Below are 24,711 nucleotides of genomic sequence, written 5' to 3'. Positions count from 1 at the left end.
CTTCTAATGAGACAGTAAAGTGTTTTAGAGAAGAAGAAACAGAAAAGACGCCGCTAATGTGGCGACAGATGACCGACAAAAGTTGTCAGCGACCGTGGGAGAAACGTTGGAGGCACGCGGAACCATACGTGGCCACCGGTCGACAGTTGGGACTGAAAACAGGGAACAGTTCGGTTTTAAAGGCGCAGACCTCGGATTTAAGGGCGACGGGCGCAACTTAAAGTATCACCTCTCGCATTTATCACGCCTCATGTGTCTTTTAAGCCTTTAATATGTCGCCCGTATCTGGTTTCAAACTACCGGAACACGTGGGCAGATTTCCACCCGTTTCTTTTTTTTTTTTTCTTTTTGTTCACACTTGTAGGTATCCTGTCATCTATATAAATATCCACAAATTGACTCAGTCTGGGGCCAGAAGTCGTTCAGCAACTTCCCTTTTGCACCATGAAAATGTCATTAAACAGCAGTCGCTTCACACCTCCAGTAGCTTTTAATTAAATAGGCTATTCCTTTAATTATAAGACTGTTCAAATACAAGGCAGATTACAACTTAATTTACTTAAATAACTTTTTAACCGCCAGACCCAAACTTGTAAGGTGTTGTTTTACTAATGATCCTTTACTAATGTACCAAAACAGTCTAGATACTGAAATATAAAGATATTATTCTGTTGAAAAAAGATATGTTTGGAATATTTTATACCTATTAACTCTGAAATGTCTGATTTACAAAGATATATTGTTTTGTTTTTTGTTGTTGTTTGTTTTACATTTTTATTAGACCTTGAAATTAAACCGTTTTTTGAATATGTAAACATTTGCATTATCATTTGAGGAACCTGTTTTGAAAATAATGCTTTAAATTCATGAATTATAAATAAATTTTGACCCCAGAATTAGAATGAAGTTGCTGGGACATGCATTTATGATTTTTTTTTAAAGATCTTTTAATATTTGTGAATGGCACGGATGTCTTGTAATTTCACGTTAAACGTGACACATTTATTGCTATAGGATAAAATAGTACTCGCAAGCCTACTTACTATTTTCTTACATTTCAAGCAGCCTCTTATCTCCATCACTGCTTATGGCTTCAAGAAGAAGAAAACGAGAAGGGGAAAATAGGGGTGTGTGAGTGATTAGGCTTACATGTAGGTATAGCCCGGAGGCTGTTGACATAACTATTTCTTCTAGTCCAACATCTCATAAACAGCCAAGGCAGTGGAATAAATCTATGAAACTCTTGCCTCTGACTGAATGGAATATTTGAAATGGATAATTATGAAGGGTTTTTTTTTTGTTTGTTTGTTTGTTTTTTCTCCGTATCTAACAAAGAACTAGTCTTCATTTATTGCAGACAGCCTCAGCTAATTTGCAAAAACTAAAATAGAAGACCAGAATGTTAATGGGGCCTTTAGGCTGCTGCCTGTCATATAATTAAAATACTGTGTTTACAGCCTGTAAGCCTCAGCCATCTGAATGCTTTAGGATACAATGACAATAACAGAGACTTTTCTGGAAATGTGCTTATCTGATTTTACTTCTCACTGGTGCACATTTATTGGAGACATCTGTAATGTTAAGATGCAAACGGTTGTGTGGTGTTACTCACATGCCAACTGATGTTTTCCATGGAAGTTTTTAAATGTATGAGTTCTTAATGAACAAAGTAGAAGCGACATCATTTGTGACGTGTTGACTTCCTCATAAAATGAGCACACATCTCACACAGATGTTACTGTGCCAAAGAACGGGTGGTCCTCATTATGCATGTAACAGGAAAGGGGTGATGAAAAAAATTAATTGCACTTTTGCATGAGAAGAGCACATGATAAACGACCAATATGGGCAAAATCATAAAGTAGACATTATGTTTAGGAGCTCAGTCTCTAATTTGTCTTTTAAAACTAAACACATATATTTGCCACCTTAGTCATATTTTTCAGGTTGAATGTGGTTCATTCAAATATCACTTTAGTCTACTTTCATTAGATCATCAAAAGTTAAAAAATGCCATTTTTCTTCTTATAACTTGATGTTAATAACTGTTAATTAAAATGTTTTTAGGGATTCAAGTCCTTTTTTTTTAGCTATTGAAGGGGAAGTATGTTTGAAACAAGCCGTAAAATCAAGAAAGTTGTATTTCATTATAGTACAGTCTGAAACATATTCACACCTGAGATAAACCGTGTAGCATGTACTCAAGTCTTGATGCATTAAGGCATCTTGTTATATAAAGAAATATAATTTACACAAAGCCATAAATAGACTGACTTCAAGCAGCAACTATTTTGTATATAAATGAGTCATTTGTATTCACTCAGAAGTTTAGCATTGTCCTGGACATGATAGAAGCACTAGGCACTAACAATAAGCCATTACAAAGAAATTCCATAGAGAAATAAATTATCAGCTTTGAGGTCAGCCACCAAGAAAATAACCTGCAGCCATGCAAGCCCACCTTGAAAATATCTAGTTCAGTCCAGGGCTGAGATGGCTATAAAAGAGGGGAGTGGGAGTGCACTTTACCCCCTCACCCACCTCTACCCACTAACCAATGGTTTCTCAAGTGGAGGGGAGTAATTTTCTTTAACTCATCAAAGTCAGCTTGTGCTGTACATCCATGGGTAAGAGAGGCTATGACTGTGTTCTGAAGAAAAAGTGAGTCACAGTGCAATACCATTGCCTATTCATAGTTGTCATGGCAACTGCAGAGCTGATGAAATGTGTCAAATGATGGCAGAGGCTGACAGGGACTAAATTAATTGTTAGAGGAACTGCATTAGTACAGCTCAGTTCTCATTTCAAGAGAAAAGTAGTGATGAGATACCCTTATCCAGGCATTCAGTGTAAGTTTTAGTGTGGGAAGTGTTTCCTGGCATTTCTGACCAGCCTAAAAACAGCTGCTCTGTGGCTTCTTGTAATGACACAGCAACTTCAGTCCATCGTTCAGACCAATTCAAGTTCACATATTTATAAGCTGCTTCTGAGTTTAGGTGTAGAGAGAAACGTGTGAAACAGCTACAGGTATATCATCACAACAATGCAACATATCAGAGGTTAAAAATGAAATTCAGCAGACCTAATAGTCATTCCACACAGTCATGCTGAGAGGAAAAGAGAAAAGAGAAAAGATGGCAAAGATGACGTCAAAGAAAATGAATGGTTTCTGTGTCTTTGCCCTTTTCTTTTTTGCGTTGTGATTGCATCTGACTCAGTTCAAATCTTTAACATGATGTAGAGGATTTGCTCACAGTTTTGGCTCCCATTCTCTTATTCCTGGTTTCTTTTCCTGTTTTTCTGTCTCTCCTGAGAGCCTTTTCCTGTCACCTGATGGGCAGCAATATATCCCAGAAATGTGGAAAATAGTTGGAGTATGAGGAAGGAACACTGTTTACCCATTAGCAAAATTTTCACTTACAAAATGACACAGCACAACTTTATCAGTCATGTGCTGTTCCTCTTATTATCTGTGGCAAATAATGTTATGTTCTGGAACAGAAGCTGACCTTGCAAAACTGATGTGCGAATTGCACATTTCACAGATCAAATTCCTTGTCAGCAAGCTCTTTCACAAACTGACATGAGGCAACACATTACTCATACAGCTACACTGCAATAGTTTTTATACCCATGAAATCTGTTCCGTACAACCTAGAATTAACATGGACATTTTGAGTATTTTTAAACATATAATTTGCACAACATGCCAACTGCCTTAAAATGCAAAAAAGATTTGTTTTTATGCAGCTAACATGACTTCAATTGGTATAAATATTTATTTATTTAGCAAAAAGTTATTTAGCTATTGGATTGGATTCTGATGGTGATATTATATATATATATATATATATATATATATATATATATATATATATATATATATACATAATTTTTTTTTGTTTTTTTGTTTTTCCCCACCAAAATCCAATAAACAAAACTTACCAAGGTTACCACCAAGGTAAGGCAATATTTTTTACAAGCCACTGTTAGAAATAATCCAGTTTGTAGGCACTTGAAACCGTGCTTGTGTGCATCCGATGACTTCTTACTCACACCAGCATTGAGGATAGGCCTGTGGGAAGGCATGCAGATACATTTCAGTGTCTCTGATGTGTGGGTTCTGCCAGGACAGCTCTAACGAGTGAGTCATGTTGGCCCAGTGTCGAGACACAGGGCTGATGAACAGGAGCTGCTGGTGATGAGGCACAGAGTAGCAATGAATGATCAGGATGTGATAGCGAGGTGAAAAATCCTCAACCACACAAGGTTCTTCAGTTACCTCCATCTGACCTTTTGGCAACTGAAGGGTTCACAGACACCACCACACAAAAAATACAGTCCATATACAGCACAGCCACAAGAAATTTGCAGCTACAAGGAGAACAAGAGGCACACATGAACATTGATCAGGGAGATCACTGCAAGACTTGGCTGAGACACAAAGCACAGAATGGTGTGAAGTTGCTGTTGTGGTGAAACAGGAGAAAAGAGAGTGGGAATGTGGTGTTTGGTTTAATGGGTGGAAGTCAAAAGGTTCCGATGTGAATATACGCTGATCTGAAAGTGCTGAATCTCAGGTGGCAACATTTTCAGAGACTGAAAACTCCCAGCTTTTTTAATCTTTTAATAAAAACAAGAATACATCAATTAAAAATGTCCTGATAAATATTTACATGACAAACACACATTCTCTCTTTATCCATAACTTACTAATCTTTTAATTGTGTCTGTGGCGAATCTAATGGAGAGACATGACCAGCAAACAGTTACTAAAGAAGTCATGACCACTCAAATGTCACTCATCGACAAGGAAGTTGATCAGGGCAGTCCTGGGGGACAGGATGGCTCGCTTGATTGTGCGCTCATTTAGAAATTTCTGTCCAATTGCACTCTCCAAAACCAGCTGCTGGACCTGACTGGAATCTTTGGATGCCTGCAGAGGTACGGTCACTGTGCCGCAGGGCTTGTTGTTTATCTGAAAGCAAGAAATATAACACAAAACATGTAACTAATCTGTTCTGTTGAAACTTTTCCATTTAAACTAAATTCCATCTAACAAATGCTGCAGCTATACCTCAACACTTTCCTGGCACATGAGTCCAAAAATAACAGACTCCACCTCTCAGCCTTCATACACAGTACACTCATTCAAACACATAGTTAGTGGTAGGTAAGGGAAGGGTACTCAGTCTTGTATGTTTAGAAACAAGTGAATGCGTGCACATGCTGAATGTGATCATGTCTCTAGAAGTGGTTGCAAATTAATGGTGTGTGGGTGAGTGTATGTGCGTGTGTGTGTCTGAGTCTACTCAGCTCTACTTTGGCCTCCATTCTGGGACAAACCCAAGTACGTGATTAGAAGAAAACGGGCGTGAGGATGCCCACAATAGAGAGTTCAGACTAAAGGAAAACCAACATCATCATCGCTAAGCGCTGGGAGCTCAGATACGTTTTCTGTGTGTGTTTGAATTTCTAAAACTGCATTTCTGAGGACCTGTCTGAGGTCTAAACTTGTGCGGACAATTCACAAATATTACAACATTTTGGCAAACGTCAGTCTAGCTTAGCCTTGTGTTTAAATTAAAGTTAGATGGACGAGGGTTAATGACTGGGATTGGGCATTCTAGCCCTTATTAGACTTCTTTAGCCACTATAAAATGCTAAAAGGGACATTTTACCACTTTAAGAAAAGTATATGCTTATTCTGAATGTGCTGGCAGTGACGTGTTGTAAACAGGTTGGTAATGTCTGAACACACATCACATAAGACTAATAACAATGAAGCCACTGTGTCATGAAGATCTTATTTTAAGGCACATCTGATTTACTTTACAACCCCATGACAGCTAGGTGTTCCTTGTGTCAGAAACCCCATGAAAAGTAAAAAATACATGTATAACTACAGTTTTAAACAGATTTACATCCCCGCAACTTGAGCGATGGCCAGCTCACACACATACATTACACATGAACACTTGTTAATTTCACATGATGAGATCTGCAGCATAACCAAAAGCTCAGTGAGCAGGAAAAAGGAAAAAAAAAAAACCTTACAAGTGAAACAGGACTGTCACAGTAGTTATGTTGACTTCTAATTACTGACCAACTTGTGTATTTGGTTTAAAGTGCATCACTTGACATGGTCACACATAAACACATGCAGGTATAAACACATGTGCACACACAGACTAATCACAGGCTTTCTTGAAAATTACAGACTGAATGTATCTATTTTTACTCTTGAAATTAAGACAGATTTTTACTTCATTTAATACTTTCAGTTACAGATCAGAAGATCCCGCTGCCTGCAGGATTTGCATGTCAGAAAGTAGATGTTTTTGTGGTGATCCTACCCGGACAGACAACTCTACAAAGTCAGGAACATCCAGATACTGTGAGTCCACAGTCGGCCAGGACTGCTGTAGGACATCTCCTCCTCGCTGGAGGATGGGGCTCTGAGGGTTTTTCACGTGACAAAGACCTGGGACAGACCCACAAGGGAACAAATATGAACATTAGTGGCATAACTTCCTGCTGAGACATACTTTGATATCTGTTAAAAAAATGCAACTTAAGTATAGAAATAAGAAAAACAAATAGCAAAGGATCTTGATGAAAGGTCAAACAACAACTCGACTTTTCTTCTACCCCCTATACTGGATGAGTTACAGCAGTGAATGTACATCCTACTGGAGGCTAAAGGGAAGGATGTGAACTTCCTCTATCCTGAACTGTGTGTGTAAATTTACAACCAACCAACGAGAGTGAGAAGTCCAGCATGGCTGAGTGCAGCAGAGATCACATGTCCCTCATCTGTCTGCCATGTTCATGTACTGTTTAAAAACTACAAACATGAACATAACCACATTCCTTCCTCCCAGCCATCATCTTTCAGGTTTTCCTGACTCCTGGCTATCAACTAGAACCCCTCATCTCTCAGCTGTGTGCTGAAAGCTTGTGTATGTGTGTCAACAACAATAAAGGGATGTCCTCCAGGGCAGTGTGCGGGCAAGGCACGAAAAGTGACGCTACATTTTCCTCTCTATTGTTTATGTGCTACAAAAGGTCTAACAGGACTGCATTCTCTATCTATAATGGAAAACTAATGTGTTTTGGATAAAATGTACTGCAAGCTTGTTATTAGGAGAAAGAAATGTTATTCATCAGCTACTTTTACTACAGCTGGGCGTTCACTGGTGTTAAATAAGCAAATGTCAACAAAATGTTAATCAGACTCAAGTTCCTCTTAAAGAGTAAAAAATAACCTAATATGAGTACTGCTTTCACTAGAATTGATCAATCTTAAATTTCACCCTCATCCACTAAAGTAAAGCGTTTGAGATTATTAGGAGGCATTTAGTTTAGGCAGGAAAAGCCTGCTCCTTTGCTTGGCAACATATGACAGATGACAGCTACCTTCCCTTCCAGTCAAGCATTTAACATCACATGACTTTCATGTATGTAGGAGGGAATTCTATCATTTTGAGACAATTTCATTGCCACCAACCTGCCCAGAGTTCAGAGGCCAAGTGAGGAGCCATGGGGGCCATCATCATAACCAAGGCAGCCAGAGCTTCCTCAAACTCCACACTATGTTGCAACACCCTTACTGTTGCACTCTAAAACACACACAGCGGTAAAAATGTGATACCCAGAGAGTTTTAAACATTAACTGTGATGGGTTTCCTGTAAGGTTATCAAGACAAACTCACGTTCAGTGTGTTGGTGAGTCCCATTAGACGAGAGATGGATGCGTTGAAAAGGAAGTCCTCTGTGAAGTGAGTTGTCAACTGAAAATATAAATGCGATAAGCTCTTAATTTGGTAAATAAATGTGTAGATGCTTATGTGGAATGGCTGTGTAAAGGAATATTTTTGAGTTTCCTACAGATGAGACATTAGAAAACAACAAGAAGCTTAAAACAGCCTCCCTTTTATGATCATGTGTACCAGCTGAAAGTGCACAGAATGTGAGCATTCCCATGCTTCGCCTGCTGGGAAGAGGAACCCATTTGGGAAAGGCCTTGGGAGGAGGCTGATCAATGTGGCTTTTCTATGGGACACATCAAAGGACAGTTTGGGCTTTGAGGCCTTATAGGAAACAGCCTGAGGTCATTTAAAAGCTCAAGCTCTGATGGGAGGGGGAAGAGAATCCAACCTGGCAGCCAAAGGAGGCTATTTATAAAGTGTGAAAGGAGACAGAGTGGATTTAAAATCAATTTCCATTCTACTGTTGGCTTTACACTCGGGAGGTTTCAGGTTGCAACGGACGCTCAGACACTGGACTTTATACTGTTGAACTGAGTAATGGATGATTTATTACTTGCACACTATCATCCTATACCCTATAACTGAGAAATTACAAGCTACAATTTCTTATTATCCATAAATTCAAGTTGTCAAAGTGTCAAAAGACTGAAGAAAATAAAGTCATACTAGACATTTTAAAATATTTCAGCAAGAAATCAATTTCACAGTAGACGTCCCATAAAAAAATCAAACCTTTTTGTTAAAAGTATTAGGGTTTTTGATGACCAGTCAATAACTGGCTTTTTAAGCCATTTCACCAGAAAGATTGCAGCTAGTCAAACGCTGCTGTGCAGCTACCTCTTGAATGGCATAGTTCTTGTTTTCCCAGATCTTACGGGCCTCTGCCAGCTCTTTCTTTTTCAGCAAGGAGGGGTTGGGGACATCTCCTAGTTCCCGCGCTCCTCTAAGCTTGGTCACCAGCTGCCAGAGTCGAGATTGCCATCGCAGAACCCCAGGAAGAGCATCAGCTAAAGAGTTGGTTAAATGCACACATACACACACACACACACACACACACACACACACACACACACACACACACACACACACATACAAACAGAAGCAAAGGAAGGAAAGGAATACATTTTAGATTCTATAAGCAAGTAAAGGTAGGATATGAGATGTTTTTTCCTGGAGAATTTTTTACTATACTGCTTAAAATCCCCTTCGCACCCTGACTGCAACCAATCAATAAAATGCTCTAACACAAAATACACAAAAATAAAAATAAGTCACCTGTGAAACCAACAGGACTGAGAAAACACTACCCAATCGTTTTAACAGGCCCGTTCTGAATGACTGGATAGTTATATACCTATCAACCCCGACCCCCTTCAACCCATCGGGAACAAGCATTGTGTGTTTCTGTGCTTTGTACGTGTGACTTCGAGGGAAAGTCTAAAGAAATGGGTCTGGACTTTAAAATTGTGTATTTTCTAAATGTAACTCGGTCGAGCCTTGTTTCCATGATTTCCTACCCTGCCTTAACTTTGAAGAGAAGCATTTATTAGCAGGTAACAGTTTAAAGTGTAAAGCCATCATTTAACCTAAAAGAAGAAACAGACATCTCTATTATCATACTTAATTCTTTTTCGTGATTAACTGAGTGTGTCTGTGTCATTTTGCAGAAGCATTTAGGCTCACTCTTGACATTCCAGAGGATGTCTTGTTCAGGCGGTGCAGCATAAAGGATGTAGAGTCGTACTGTGTCCACGCCGTACTGCCGAACCACCTCCTGGGGATCCAGGCCATTATGTTTAGACTTGCTCATCTTCTCCCATGTCACCTCAATACGGTCACCGCTCAACGCTACTGGTTCCTTATCTAGAAGAAGCAGGTGATGTGTCAGCTGTCAAAGCTGGAAAAATAACTTCATTTTCAGGTATCCCTTTTTTTTTTTTCTTTTAATGTTCAGAGTTTAACACTAAACACACTGCGTGTGGTCATTTACTTTTACTGTAAAACAGTCTTAATAGAAATGTGCCATTTGCACTGTTTCCTAAGATTTTTTTGAAGTATGAAAATAATTTGTACTTTAAAGTCTATAAAACTTGACTGATGAACTGTTTATTCAGCTACCATTAAAAAAGATGAACGCTCCCTTGGTCATGATGTCAGTCATGAAAGACCTTTTGTTTTCTTAACAGATGTCATTTTATTGGGCTTTTGTCAAAACCAGCTGGTTAACTTGTTCACGTGGGAGATGCAACAAAGAGCAAACCTGGGAAGGATTTCAATTTGCAGTTAAAAAAAAAAAAAAGAGTAGAGATAACCAAAACGCAAAACACAATGATTATAAGAAGAATCCATCTGTGTCATATGGCCCTGTTTTGTCCAGAGGAGCAATATGAAGGTAAGCTCTTTTTTCCCATCTGTTATAAATGTGTTACATTAACAAACACACTGTAGATTCAGGTAATGTGTACCTGTGAAGTCTATTTCTTCCCTCTTCAGGTACTGGCCGCTGTCTGCCAGTTTAAACGTCTGGCCCTTGATCAGACCTTGGACAAGGAGTTTCCAAAAAGGTTCCCTGAAAAGCAGAACAGATTCACTGACATGTATGTTCAAAATATTTATGAATGGCAGGAGTAGATAAATCACCACCTGTCAGCCACGAGTCCTTGATCCTTGCAGAAGTGACAGAGGAAGCGAGCATAGTACAAATGCATGACAGCATGTTCTTTGCCCCCAATGTAAACATCTACGGGCAACCAGTGATCTGCTAGGCTGCGGTCAAAAGGCCTGCAAAGAAAAAGCAAACTAAATGAAGATTTTAAAGAAATTGTTGTTGCCTTCTATCAAATTCTTGGCCTTCTGTTTCATCTTTTTTTTGTTTGTGAGAAAACACAGATAATTCATGTTTATGAAAGCAAACATAGCCTGTAGGCTATAAGCTTGCAGCAGTCTGCATCTTCACTTCTATTATTTTCTCTCTCTGTAAACATTTCTCTTTTCCATTTGTATTATGTATTTGCCATAAACTCAGTTTTCACTTTATCTTATCATATGATACATCATAATGCTTTATTTGCCTATTCATATTCATATATGTAGCAAGAATGGTTCCAAATGACCTAAATTTACTTTTAAAGCAAATGTCATAATTACTTCAGTTTAGCTGATCAGCAGATTTTTGTTAATGCAAATTTCAGATTATAGTCTTAGTAACCGTTTAGTCAGATAACACTATTATGGTTTTTTTTTTTTTATTTACAGACATGCACACACTCTTCCTGCAGGGGGCAGGCTGATACATTCACATCATCAGATACACAAGGGTCTGATGATGTGAACAGCAACATCCTGTAGCATTTCTAAAACTGGCTTCCCACCTACAGTAAGAGGAAAAAGCTTCCCATGTTTACAGTTAGCTAAAGTTATTTTTTAGATCTCGACATGGCAGCTGCATGTCATATTATGAGCAGTAATGATGCTCTTTAAGGCACACTGCTATCTCTGTGTGTCACTTCACACCTCTCTGCCTCTCACCTTTCCTTTGTGGTTGATGGGCTCTCCAGATGATTAAACCAAGAAGGGGAAAAAATAATGAACTCACAAAGCTCAATTAATTCAGCTCATCTGGTGGCATTAAGTCCAAGAAAATCTAACACACAACAATGGATGAACTTCCACATATCACACCCCTCTCATTTCCTTCCTCTTATTTGCTACATTCAACATCTCTTGCATCTAATTTTCATTTTTTCCTCATGTGCAGGAGTCTCAGCAGGCCAGCCAAAATGCCAAACTAGTGTAATTACTTTTTCTGTTGCGCCATAATCTATCCAGCTTGCAAAAGCAATAGAGAGAGCAGTCCCTTCCCTTTTAAAGCAGCTTTACTGCTAGGTCAGGGCACTGAGAAATAATCGCTTTTGTTAAGCTGTGGGTATCACCACCATCCCAGCAGGTGACAGCCATGGCTCCATAATCTCTGTTGGCAAACAGTGAAACTTTGAGGAAAGTGCACTGAATGTGTGTGTGTGTGTGTGTTTTGGTGGGGATTGAGGAGGGAGGGAGGGAGGGGGGGGGGGGGGGGGGGGGGGGTCAGTCAGGCTATATTTGCATGTTTGAAGTGGGTAAGTGGGAGAGAAAGTGGATAATGCACAGTGACTATAATTTTATGATCTAGCACAAGATTCCCAAAAAAAAAAAAAACATCTACAGAATGCAATGCTTGTGGTGATGTAAAATGTGTGCATGTGAGACACAAAAGAAAAAAAAAAACAAATGCATGTTTACATGGCAGCAATAAGACAGGCAAAGATACATATATCTACTGCTAGAGAACACTCTGAAACTTTTTGTCTCCATTTTATTAAATATCCATCTTCACAAACAGATGACAATACAATCTGTGCTATTTCAGCCTAAATCTGCCACACTGTAACAAAAAACATTTGCTAAAGGAAAAGCAGACATAAAAGAGAGCTATAAAAAATCTCTGAAGGGAGCTACACATACCTGTCTGTGTTGTGAGGGTCTATGTATCGAAAGTAATACCAGGCTGAGTCCACAAATGTGTCCATAGTGTCAGTCTCCCTCTTGGCTGGGCCCTTGCATCTGATGGGCGAGACAGACAGTCGTGGTTGGCAGACGTAGCAGAACAGTTAATATTAGTCCGACAAATTAGAGCAAATGAATGGTCTGTGTTTGCGTGGGTCAGACAAATGTGGGAGCATAAAGTTGGCTCCATCTGGCCGTTGGGGTCATGTCCTTGCAGGGAAGCATAGCTAAAGCTAGACTGGCACCAGAGATTTGTTCTTGTGCCCCAACTAACAGGCTGTGCTAACAGGGAACAAACTGGCAGGCCTCCGCCATGATCATGTGTTTGTGTTGGAAATGCCACCCTGTGTTTTTTTCTATCCAAGTCAAACAGCACTTTGGGGCAAAAAGCACAGGAGAGGACATCCACAGAGACATGAGCGAAAGAGTTTTTACAGTGTGACTGGTAAATAATAAAATTTTTAAAAGAAGAAAGTGTCTGCCTTTAAGTTTATAATGAGTCTCAACTGATTTCAAACTGGCGTGCCAGAAAGATAAACAATAAAACGGCTCTTAGCTTTGCCACGGTTCGCACAACAGCTCTGGTATTGTTATCTGGACCTTTTGGGATCTCTCTGTATTGTCTTGCTGTGTGTCTAATTGTCTGACAATGGAATTTTACAACAACATACTCACCAACAGACACACAGAGAGGCAAAAAACGTCTCGACCACCTACTATACCCATCTATAATAAGGCTGTGATGATGAGGTAAGAGCTGAGAGTTGCCTGGCAACAAGGCTAAGGTGCAGCAAGGTTAATGTTTGGAAACCAGGTGTTGTTTCATATGATGAGAACACAGCAGTATAACAAAACTTGGCCATCATGAAACAAAACAAAAACTGATACCTCTAAAAAGGAGAAAAAAATATTAATACCAGAAGTGTTTGATGAAGAAACATTTCTGAAGTCCTGTCTTGGTTTACAAAGCAGGCCAATCAGATGCTTGACTGTGTCTTTTGAGAGACAGCTTATAACTCCCATTGAAGTTAAGCTTAGTCAACACACATGGGAAATCTAATAGCAAAAGTAGATAACTAAATCTGGAGCAACTTGTGTGCACGTGTGTCCATAGAGAGAGAGCATATGATTGAGGACAAGCCAGAAAAAGCCAAAAGGCTCTCAAACAGATGCACCAAGAGAAGCAGCTGGCCACTCCATAAAAGTCTTCTTCCAAGAGAAAACAGTTCTCCATCTGTTGTGTGTCTGCGTGACTGCCGACTGAACCGGGAGGTCTCCCTGTTTACCTGTGAATATATGGAGCACACGCTTGCACGCACGCCCTCCTAATCAGACTAAGCCGTGGCAGGCTTCAGTTGGCAGGCTAATTTATGGTGCTGCAGAGGGTCGGAGATGAGATGAGCACACAGGAAATGACTTCCTCAAGGACAGATAAAAGTCTGTTTCTGCCACCCATCTCTCACCACAACGCTCATCTGGGTTCCACTAACTTTAATTGGACATGGTCGACAAGTGAAGAGAACAAATTTTGACAGACACTTAACAACGAAAGGGAGATGGGGAGGGGGGAGATACCGGCGTCTTCACAATTATAGCCATCAATCATCGCTGATGGGAGAAATTATAGTAGCTTTGCGGAAGTGAGTAAACATAATCTGATGACTTCTGCCATCTGCAACTGAGAGGGCCTTAGGTTTAATTAACATGGTGCCTTGACATTGATTACTGTTATTCAGAGAGGAATTCCCACGTCAGCAAGGAACTCCGGAGACACCAGCTGAGTCATTCTGCATTTTCAAGCGCATTCACTGAAATGGGTTGCCTACTGGAGTATGTGATTACGACTGTGTACAAAAGGTTAATGCATCTGCATGTGCAGTGTCGGTGTGTCACTCTTGAAGCACAGCTGGCTTATGTAACCTCCACCTTTTTCTCATGCTGCTCCTCTCATAGAAGCAACCTGTTGCATAACCCAGCGTGAACAAAAGTATTAATCACACAATTTACAGGCTGTCTCCGAATGCTCTTAGTTCCTGTGAAGCTGTTAGTCTTCTCTGCCCGCCTGACAGCGGCTCGTTTTGTCAGAATTGGTCTCCTGAGGAAACGCAGGAAATATGGAAGAGAGATAGTCACCGGAAAGGGCTTAGTCGTGATTTAACTCTTACCCCATAAGAAACAGTATAATTTCCCAAATTGTTAAAAAACAAACAATGCTGAATCTAATTTACAATATCAAGCAGCTAAATGCCAAACTACGATGTGCTGATACCACCAGAACTTTGTGGTGATTCACAGACTTATTGGAGGGCTCTTCACTTGGAAAATAGGTCAAAGATGCACAACTGGACAAAAATATCGAGGGCATGACTGAGGAACATCATGTAAGGACTTCCTTTACACATTTGAACAAGATTTTCTTTTATATTCTACTTGATTAAAATTTATAAAAATTAAAGACAAATTATACAATTTATACACAAATCCACAACATTTGCACTCTCGCAATTAGTAAGAGCATTAACCTGAGCTACTTTAATTATGAAACCAAGATAAAGATAAATATATTTTTAAAAAAAAAGATTTATCCACTGTTTCATTATACATCAGAGCATCTTCCCATTTATCTTCTGCTTGAGTAAATGTTCAAGTATTAACTGGTTTCTACCGGTTTGTTTTGTAAAAGATAGCATATGCCATACAGTATGAGTGAAACCTTCACAGACATGCATGGTACCAGTTCTACGTCCAGTGATGCAACAACAAGTTGGATGGCCCTTTGCCTCTTTAGCCCAGAAGACATGGTAACTAGAACTGCCATAAAACAATTATTTCAATAATGAACTACTTACCACTTTGGTGAGCACCAGCATGGAGCTGTTATTACATAACAATCATTAGATTCCTGGTTGAAGTGTTATCTTTAAGTCTTATGTGTTATTTAAAAATAAAGACAATTACAACAACAACTCATTCATTCAAAAACTCTTAATGAACTTCGCAGCTTGTAGTAAAAGAAAGTAAAAGAAAGAAAACATCACTGGGTACCTGAAACCAAAACTAAATTATCCACAAAATAAAAAAGTTTTAGCGCACTGTTGACATTAATGTTAGCAACTAACTAGGCAATTAGCTTACCAAGATGACAAGTGTCACTTTTCATCAGACATTGAAACAATTGCAACGTGTTTCGTTTTAACCACAGACTGTATATAAAGTCTATTGTTTACATATACAGTCTATGGTTTTAACAAGCTCGTGCATCACAGTTGTACCAACTGCAGATTTCGCATTGCATGTGCTTCACTTGAATTGTTATAAAATGCTCCCAAACTCTCGCGCTGCGTTACCGGATCATCACGATACTGCTGTTTGGCCAGCAGTATCATGGGGGCATCATTTGGGGACATCACGGCTGACCCTGGATGCCTCTACTGTGCAAGTGTGTCAAGTGCAGAAAGGCATCAGAAGGTACAGCAGGACTTTGAGAGAAAATAAAAGCTTAAAAAAACAAACAAGAAGTTGATCATAGAATAAGTCGACGACTAATCAACTAATCATGGCAATATTGATAACCATGAAAAAACATTTATTTATTTTAAATTTTGATTTGTCAGTTAGCGGGAAGTTTTACACTACACCTCAGGTTTTCTGCTATTCTCATTTCAATCTGTTTTGATACGCTTTAATCTATGTTGTCTAATGAAAAACAACTTTTCTTTTTTGTTTAATCTAAGGGTGAAACACTGACATCATAGACATACATCCATTAAATTCCCCTTTTTTTTCCTTCATGCCTGACCAGCTAACCATATGAATAGCATGATTAAGAAAACCTTTATCTTCATTTCTTAATAATGTTAGAGAATACTTTGCATCGAGGCACAAACTTTATGTAAAACCAGACACAATGAAAAGGCCAAACAACATGAGCTCAGAAGAAGTAGAGACAAGATTTAGTTTATAAACATAAAAGCTACAAATGTTTTTACAAAGAAGAAAGAATCTGGGAAAGAAAAATGACTAAGTGCACCCAATAAAGTGGGAATGCTGACGGCTAAAGTCTTTCATCTTTGTCACAACCTCTGGCCTGGAAATGATCAGTGGGGCTCCACCCACTGACTTTAACTGTCAGGTGGGCACTTTCCTGGTAACTAGTCTGGGATTATTATTACCTGATGCAACACATGTGTATTACTGTTGCCTGGATACAGACAATGAAGGTTAAAAAAACAAAAACAAAAGAAAATGCTTTGATGTAAGACACAGTCGTCCTCTGAATTACAAAGGAGTATAATTAAAACAAATTTCTTCAATTCTCAAGATTCTCACCTGGGACATCTGCAGTTGATCCAGTCATGTGCAGCTTTAAGTGGCGATGCTCCTTTGCCTGTGAGGGATGCCACCTTTGGAAGAGCAACTGGCAACTCATCCTTAGGGACTGGAACGGCACCACAGGATTCACAATGCACTACAGGGATGGGTGTGCCCCAGTATCTCTGTCTGGATATCAGCCAGTCCCTGAGCTTGGAGCTGGTAAGGTGCCCTCCAACCTTCTCTTCTCTGGCTTTCTGGGTTATGGAGTCAAAGGCCTGCTCTCTGGTGAGGCCTGAGAACTAAACAAGTAAAGAGAGATAGGACACAGTTATGACATGACGAATTATCTCACATTTATTAAGTTGTGCAGAAAAATTCAAGCTTAATGATAAGGAATTACTGTATGTGCATTTTTTTTTATCAAGGATTTGATCATCATCATTATAAGTGCTGACCTCCTTCGAGTTGATCAGAGTTTGTGTACCATCTTCATGGTTTTTCAGTACTGTGTTCCAACCAAGATTCAGAGCTTTGGCCACACAAAGATCCTCCTCATTGTTGTCTGGAACACCTGTCACACAAAAGAAAAGCATGAACACAGCAATAAAACAAAGGGTCGCAGGAGTTTATCCAAGCAATCTTTGGGCAAGAGGTGGGGTACACCCTGGACAGGTCCCCAGTCCATCACATGGTCAACATGAAGGGACAAACAACCATTCAAGCTCACACTCACTCCTAGGGACAATTTAGATTAACCAATTAACCTAAAAACAGAATAATGATTCGCAAATCCTTTTAAACTTATATTCAGTTGAATACACTACAAAAATATTTAATGTTCAAACTGATAAACTTCATTGTTTTTGCCAACTTTCACTCAAATTGAAATAGATTTTTTAAAAAGGCGGGGATGTGGGAATGTTTACCACCATGTTACATCACCCTTTTTTTGCAACACCCAGTAACTGGGAACTGTGGACACTGATTGTTGAAGCTTGTAGGTGGATTTCCATCACATTCTTGCTTGATATACAGCTTCAGTTGCTCAACAGTATGGGGTCTCCATTGTCATATTTTGCCTTTGATAATGAGCCATACATTTTCAGTTGGATACAGGTCTGGACTGCAGGCTGTCCAGGCTAGTACCCACCCTCATAAAGTCAAGTTGTTGTAATGTGCAGAATGTGACTTGACACGGTCTTGCTGAACAGGATAATAAGATAAAATCTCAGTGATATATGTAAAAAACACAAAAAGACCCTGAAAAATGCATTGCTTGGACAGCAGCACATGTTGCCCCAAAACCTGTATGTTCCTTGCTGCAGTAATGATGCCTTCACAGATGCTAATATCCTTTACATCAGGGGTCTCTAACTCCAGTCCTTGTGAGCTACCATCCTGAATGTTTTAGTGTTTCCCGACTGTCACAAATCTGACCCAAATCAATGGCTCATTAACAGGCAGGTGCAAAAGATGACAACAAGTTGTTGGAGAACCTTTTCATTTGAATCGAATGGGTTGTACCAGGGAAACACTAAAACCGGCAGGAAGGTAGCTCATGAGGATCGGAATTGGAGACCCCTGCTTTACACAATGTCTGTCTTTATTGCAGTGCTGCCTAAGGGATCAAAAGTCAGGGGCATGCTGGTTTTCAGCCAATCTGTTTATGTGCAGAGATTTCTCCAGATAGCAAATTGTTGTATTTTGTTTTCATTTATGTTTTACACAATGTCTACAACTAATGGTTGTAGTTAACAATGCCCTTAACACCCACAAACTTCCAATCAACAACACCACATAGTATTAAACCAGTGTTTTTTCACAACAGTAATGACCCAATAACTTACCAATCTTAGTGTCCAAATAGCCATCTAAAGCCTCCTTGTGAGAGATGACAATGGGGACCTCATGGCCAGTGAACAGGTTGTAAGCCGTAACATCTGTGAGGGAGTCTGGAAAGCAAGAGGTGCCGGTTATACAAGAGATAGTGCTGGTTCCCCTTTCAGCTCATTATCAACAACTTTTCACCACTGAGATCACCTCAAGGGAATCCCAATTAGCATACACCCAGTACGTAGGGAGATCGGATCAGCAGCTATACATTAACAGATGGTTAATATAAATAAATGTGTTCACTCAAGCAGCATTACAAACATAAATCTATGTTACGAATATGACATATACACAGACAGGTAGAGTTCAGTCTTTGATGATATTTTCTCTTCATTTGCAGATTTTTCTTCTCAACCACTTCTTTTAATTATGCGCTGCCACATAAAGAAATTATGCAAAAAAAGGAACTCTTCCTAAAGTCGTTTCATATTCTGACAGCAAGCAGGTGCAGAGGGGAGAGCTATCTTTTCCTTGGTTCATACTGAAGCTAATAATCATATTACTGTTAGGAAAACATGTAAATGGAGTTTCTGTCTTTCAAAGACAAAAAGAGGAAAGCACATGCTTTTCATAGACGCTCTAAATGCTGTGAGAGATGTTCACCTCTGCCTGGGTGAAAGGCTTTCTGCAGGACAGAACACACAGAGCTGCTGCCATGCAGCAGTCTGTGGGAGGGCAGGATGGCCAGATAAGCTGCTCCAAATACAGTCTCTGGAGAGGAGCAGTAGGCTGACAGGGTTTCCCCCACCTCTTCACCGTTCACCTGGGAAGTAAGAGAAGAAGAATGAGGGACCTTCTCACCTCTAAGGCAGCAGGACAGCTGAGTTAATTGCCTTTCCAAATATAGCTGGGCTTCTGCATAACACAACTGAAACAATGTAATCGGTGGGTAGAAATAAAGAAAGCTCATTTAATATGTTGATAGTTAAATTCATTTAAAAAGTTAAATTCTGAAAAATTACAGAGTGAATTTTAAGAGCATCTTTTTCATCTTTTGCTGTCTTGAGAATGACATACATTGTTATTTTACAAATCTCACTTAATAAATTATTTCATAACCTGTCAGTTTAAGCCCCAAATCAATTCACCTGACTTTTTTAACACGTAATATTCCTATTTTGTCCATTTTAATGTATTTCTAATCTAAAGATAATGCACATTTTAATCATTTAAAAAGATTATGTTGAAGACAGGCTCATTAATACTGTAGGGAGACAATGCTGTATAAAGTCTATGTGAGGCAGTTGGATGTTGTAAAACAAAAAAAGCAGCCACAAAATTAATCTAATGACTTCTAGCTCTAATTGTGTTTATTTACTGCCAGAGAAACTCATCTTAGGCACAAAGACAGAAACAGCAAAGGACAATATTGAGTATTTCAAGGCTTTCAGTGCATGATTTTTAAGGCAAAATCATTACGAAACGCAGTCGTCAAAGAATACATAATGCAGCATGATGCAAGTAATTAGTATTTGGTTGGAAAAAGATTAAAAACAGAGGCAGACAAGGAGAATGGTGAAGCAACAGCTGTATAAGGAATGAAAAACTGGAGGGTGAGAATGATGAATGATTAAAAAGTAAACAGAAGAAAAGTGAGTTGAGATTCACCTTGAGTTTGAAGTCAAAGTAGCAGCCAGTACACTCTCCAATCCAATTTGCCTGCATGGCTTTGACCCCATACCACTCTGGAAGGTCCTCCAGAGCATCCAGAAGAGGCTGGAAGAAGAGCATAAACATATACACAAGTTTGTTACTTTAGTCAAGAGTCAAAGAGGTATTCTCAGAGGAATTTGACTGGATTTTGACAATTATACCAGCTCAATGTGTCCTCCTTCAAAGCAGTGCAATTTTTTTTATAAGTAACCCTTTCTGTTCATTACATTCAGGCAAGAAAAGATTTTCAAAAAGTTCTAACCTCCTTTCACCTTGCTTTCTGTGATATTACAAAGCAATTGCCAATACAGTGTGCATGCTCCATCTCTTTCTCAAACACACAGCAACAGTTATTCCGTGTGATTAAAGGGAGCTATGCATATTAACAAGGCTTGGGCCAAAAAGCCACAGCTGGTCTTTGGAGAAAGATGTTATAATTCTCCATTTCCTTTTCAGTCTGTCACAATCTATTACCCACAATACCCCATACAGTGCCGCTTGGCATGCTCTGGCCCATCACCGAGTTATTGATACAAACATAAACGCTGGATAGAGTGATAACTAGCATGTTCGCAGAGAGTGACAGTTATTATTGCTCAAGAAGGGGAGAAAAAAAGACAGAAATGCAACAAATTTGTGTCAGGGTGACTGAAAAAACCCTAGCAGCAAAACTATGATATAACCAAAAAAAATGAAGACAAGCAGAAAATGTTTTTTACTTTTCTGCACTTGAAAATACAGGCGTTGGCACAAAGGCTGGAGGTGCTGAAACATGTACAGTGGGGACAAGAGAGTCCCCATGGCAACTAAGAAAAGCCTGAAAGAAAAGGGAGTTCGTAGCAATAACCAAGGATTAGTGTGCATGTGACATCACACTTCTGACAGAAATATCATATTATACTGGCACAAATGGTTGGATAGTGGAAAGATTTGATCCAGCCACCTCACTGTTAACCAAAATGACACTTTTTAGATACTTGTATGCACACACAGAACATTGTCCCAAGCTCACAGAGAGACAATAATTTGGATTAATTTTTTTTTTAATATATTTGTGGTGTAATGGGCCATCCCTATTTGTCTGACTGCAACAAGTGTGATTATGCATGAAATTAAAAAACTCTGCAGCAGCCACCTGATAATTTAGCATCCTGCATGCTGCACATTAAAATTTTATGATTAATATAGTCGTTGTCCAATGTGAAACAACTTGACAGTTAAGTGAATAAATACTGTCTGAAGTTAATGATGTCTAGTAGACCTAAACATGTGCCTGAGCAAGCAGACAAAATAAGCATGCAAGAAATCACAGTCCAATTACATCTCTTTTCCTTCGGCATGCTCTGGCTTGACACGCATCCATCTGTCTTTCTCACTTCTTTCCCTTAATGCCCTCCTCCTCCTTCATTTCCACATTCTTGCTCGTCAGAGAAAATTAGAAATGCTGGAACATATTGTCACAGAGGGCTGCTTCCAGCCTCTGACACAGACATGCATGGGCAACCAGTGAGGCAGGCGAAACTGGCATTTGCTGAGGGGCAAAATAACTTTTCAGAGCAAAACGGGGTCGAAAATGGCACATAGTAAATCCTTAAAAGGAGAAAAAGTTTTTTCTAATATATTGTAAATGAAAGCTATTTTAATTAACTGCCATCCACCTTTTTGAAGTTAAAAGGAAAACGCTACAAGATGTCCTTCATGCTTTCTTTAGACCTCAGCATGTTGACATACTTTCATGGAAACAAGCACAGCTGAAATGATGCTTAAAACCATGAGATAGAGCACCACAAATATGCTCTGAAATGGTTCTTAAACGAAGATTAAGAAGCTAAAGACCTTGATCAAACCTTCTAACCCACTTAATCCCATTTTCATCTTCTTCTTCAGGACTCCTTTAGAAACTCAAAAGGAATTTAATGGATGCATTAGAGTCAGAGCCATTGTGCTGACATAGAGGACCTTTCTGTTAAAGTATTGTGTAATAATCCTGAGCTACTGGTAATTTTGTTATATACTGCTTCAATAATGCTGCAGTCTGGTTCTGGCAAGGATTAATCACTCCATAAGACCTGTAGCCACTGATTTTCTCTTTAGTTCTAGTATAGTTTGGTACACCTAGTCTTTTCTCTGGGTTTCCCAACTTTAAAAATGGCCTGTTTAAAGAAAGTCTAAGTCCTTGGAAGCTGAATGAATACATAATGAAATGACAGGTAACTTATATACAGCGCTTTATGCTGATGTTAATGAATGAAAATTTAAATGAGAGCTTTGGACACCACTAAATGCAGTGCAGTTAAAACTTGCACACCTGCATGTCTAACATTATACATCTATGTCCTACATGTCAAATGCATGAAATGTCTTTGCTGGTGTTGTTTTAGTCCACAGAGGCTCATTTGACACTGCAGCAGGCCTGCCCCTGCACTGAAAAGTGAAGGCTAATCAGGCAGACAGACTGACCTCAGGTCTGCTGGTGTATTCTTCCTGTGAACATAGGCAAGGCTGTAGATGACAGTCTCCAGGGGTCTGATTGAAGACCCAAAGAGGCAGCACTGCTGCTTCTGAAGTGCCAGCCATGATTGTTATCAGAGGGGTCCAACATTCATTTTTGCTCACGACACCATTGATCCAGCCATGACGATGGTACTTGTCTCACACACACACATACGCACACAGAAAAAAAGGCTCTTACACACAAACAGTTATACCTTGGCATAGTTTGTAGTTTTGATGAACCACTGTGTCAGCAATTTCTGCTCCACTAGAGCGCCAGACCTCCAGGAACGACCGTTTTCATCCACCTGCTCATCTGCCAGTACAGTCTGATCAACGGGATCCCAATTTACCACAGCCTGGACAGTACACACACACACAATGCAAATGAACACCCACACAGTTAAAATGAAAAAACCAAAGCTTAGGAAAGAGCTTCAATTTCACAGAAGGACCAAAGGCTTATTTGATGGCTGTACCACCATTTCATCATCATATAAACTAGAAAACTCTAAATCCAGCCTTTTTTTTTCCCATTGTGAACATTTTACTTTAAAAGTGATAGATGAACAGCTTTTATCATTTCTGTAAAAGTAAGGAATCTTTTACCTAAGCAGTCATTTCCTTCCATCCAAGTAAAAGCGTGAAAACCTTTGAAGAAGTTTCTTACCTCTTTCTGATAGGCCAGTCCAGCTTCAAAGAGCTTAATAAACAAATACTGTGTCCACTTGTAGTAGTCTGGAAGACAAGTCGTCACTTCCTGTCAGGAAAAGCTACAGTCAGGTATGTAGAGGAGATGGGTATGGGTATTTAAGCAGTCTAGCACCATCTTTTATTAGACTTTCATCACGTCCTGCTTACCCGGTCCCAGTTAAAGCACATCCCAAGGCTGTCCAACTGCTCCCGCATGGACTGTATGTTACTGAAGAGCAGAAAGAGCAAAAAGCTATCTTATCTTTTTCTCTGTTTTTTTCCACACTCCCCCTTCTTGCTTTTGCATATTTTAGCTCTACTTAAAATCTAATTGAGATCCAAATATGCAAAAGGTCAATTCTACCAATTCGCAGGGAAACTGGAGCCTATCCCAACAGCCTTTTGGGCGAAAGGCAGTGTACACCCTGAACAGCTCGCCAGGCCATCGCAGGGCCACACAGAGACAAACAACCACTCACACTACCTTTTAGTCCACTCCTCTGGGTCAAGACCTCTCTCTATTGCTGCATTCTCAGCAGGAAGTCCAAAAGCATCCCAACCCATTGGGTTCAGCACCTGTTGACACAGTGTGTTAAATGATCATTAGTAAATGAATAATAAAGAAATGTTTTATATTTTAGTGTTGTTTAATTGACGTGTCCAGTTCTGCTGCCTTCTTGAGCAGGGCTCACTTGTAAAGAAGATTTTAATCTCAATGTGACTTTCTCCTTGGTAAAATAAAATACAGATAAATAAATTGGTCAATCATAATGTTACTACATGAAAAATGCCAAATTAGAAACATAGAATAAAATCCTCTATCAGATCTTTAAATAAGGATATCTGTGGCTTGTTTTTATTTTTTCCTTTTATTTTATGGGTTATATTTATTCGGAAAAGTGAGATTAAACTCAGAATAAGAATTAAAAATGCAACCGTTTTTCTATTAGCCAAAACTACATTAATTTCCACCTGCACTTTGCATCCAGATCCATTTTATTACCCCGTGCTCAAGAAACACTTGAGTTAATGTTGCTATTCTGTCATCTCTTCAGCTCCTTGGCTGTTTTCCTGTTCGCTTTGAGGGAAAAAAAGAAAAGACATGAAAGCACCGGAGTGGAAGGAGTGAGAAAAGTGGAGGAGAAGCAGAGTGACAATGAGTCGAAGTCTGGAGAGAATCATTGTGTGGACTCTAACGGGTCTGATGTTTCCGACGAATTGGTATCCTTGGTAACTGCATGGGCCTCATTTGTAAAGCCGAGTGGTGGATGGTATTAGACTGAGAAGCTCAGCTTGCTCTGCTCAGAGGAAATACAAGCGAACAGTGAGCAAGGCACCTGTCAAGAATACC

At 39.4% G+C, this 24,711-nt stretch overlaps 1 protein-coding gene across 1 annotated transcript in view; it reads right to left on the bottom strand.

The window, feature by feature from the left end:
- Window positions 1-4,740: 4,740 nt before the first annotated feature.
- The window catches only part of lars2 (leucyl-tRNA synthetase 2, mitochondrial), a 38,694-nt gene continuing 18,723 nt past the window's right edge, over window positions 4,741-24,711 (bottom strand). Inside the window, exons 4-21 of the mRNA XM_079240185.1 lie at window positions 23,845-23,936; window positions 23,529-23,589; window positions 23,338-23,427; window positions 22,883-23,026; window positions 20,130-20,237; window positions 19,125-19,284; window positions 18,476-18,580; window positions 17,084-17,199; window positions 16,644-16,927; window positions 12,273-12,371; window positions 10,416-10,553; window positions 10,238-10,341; window positions 9,456-9,635; window positions 8,610-8,779; window positions 7,716-7,793; window positions 7,511-7,622; window positions 6,357-6,484; window positions 4,741-4,978 (exon numbers count right to left, since the gene is read on the bottom strand). Coding sequence (XP_079096311.1) covers window positions 4,799-4,978; window positions 6,357-6,484; window positions 7,511-7,622; window positions 7,716-7,793; window positions 8,610-8,779; window positions 9,456-9,635; window positions 10,238-10,341; window positions 10,416-10,553; window positions 12,273-12,371; window positions 16,644-16,927; window positions 17,084-17,199; window positions 18,476-18,580; window positions 19,125-19,284; window positions 20,130-20,237; window positions 22,883-23,026; window positions 23,338-23,427; window positions 23,529-23,589; window positions 23,845-23,936 — 2,349 coding nt within the window. The 3' untranslated portion in view covers window positions 4,741-4,798. The remainder of the gene's footprint in view (window positions 4,979-6,356; window positions 6,485-7,510; window positions 7,623-7,715; window positions 7,794-8,609; window positions 8,780-9,455; window positions 9,636-10,237; window positions 10,342-10,415; window positions 10,554-12,272; window positions 12,372-16,643; window positions 16,928-17,083; window positions 17,200-18,475; window positions 18,581-19,124; window positions 19,285-20,129; window positions 20,238-22,882; window positions 23,027-23,337; window positions 23,428-23,528; window positions 23,590-23,844; window positions 23,937-24,711) is intronic.

Source organism: Telmatherina bonti (assembly GCF_933228915.1).
Source record: "Telmatherina bonti genome assembly, chromosome: 5".
Lineage (NCBI taxonomy): Eukaryota > Metazoa > Chordata > Actinopteri > Atheriniformes > Telmatherinidae > Telmatherina > Telmatherina bonti.
This window is presented reverse-complemented; position numbering and strand designations above follow the sequence as displayed.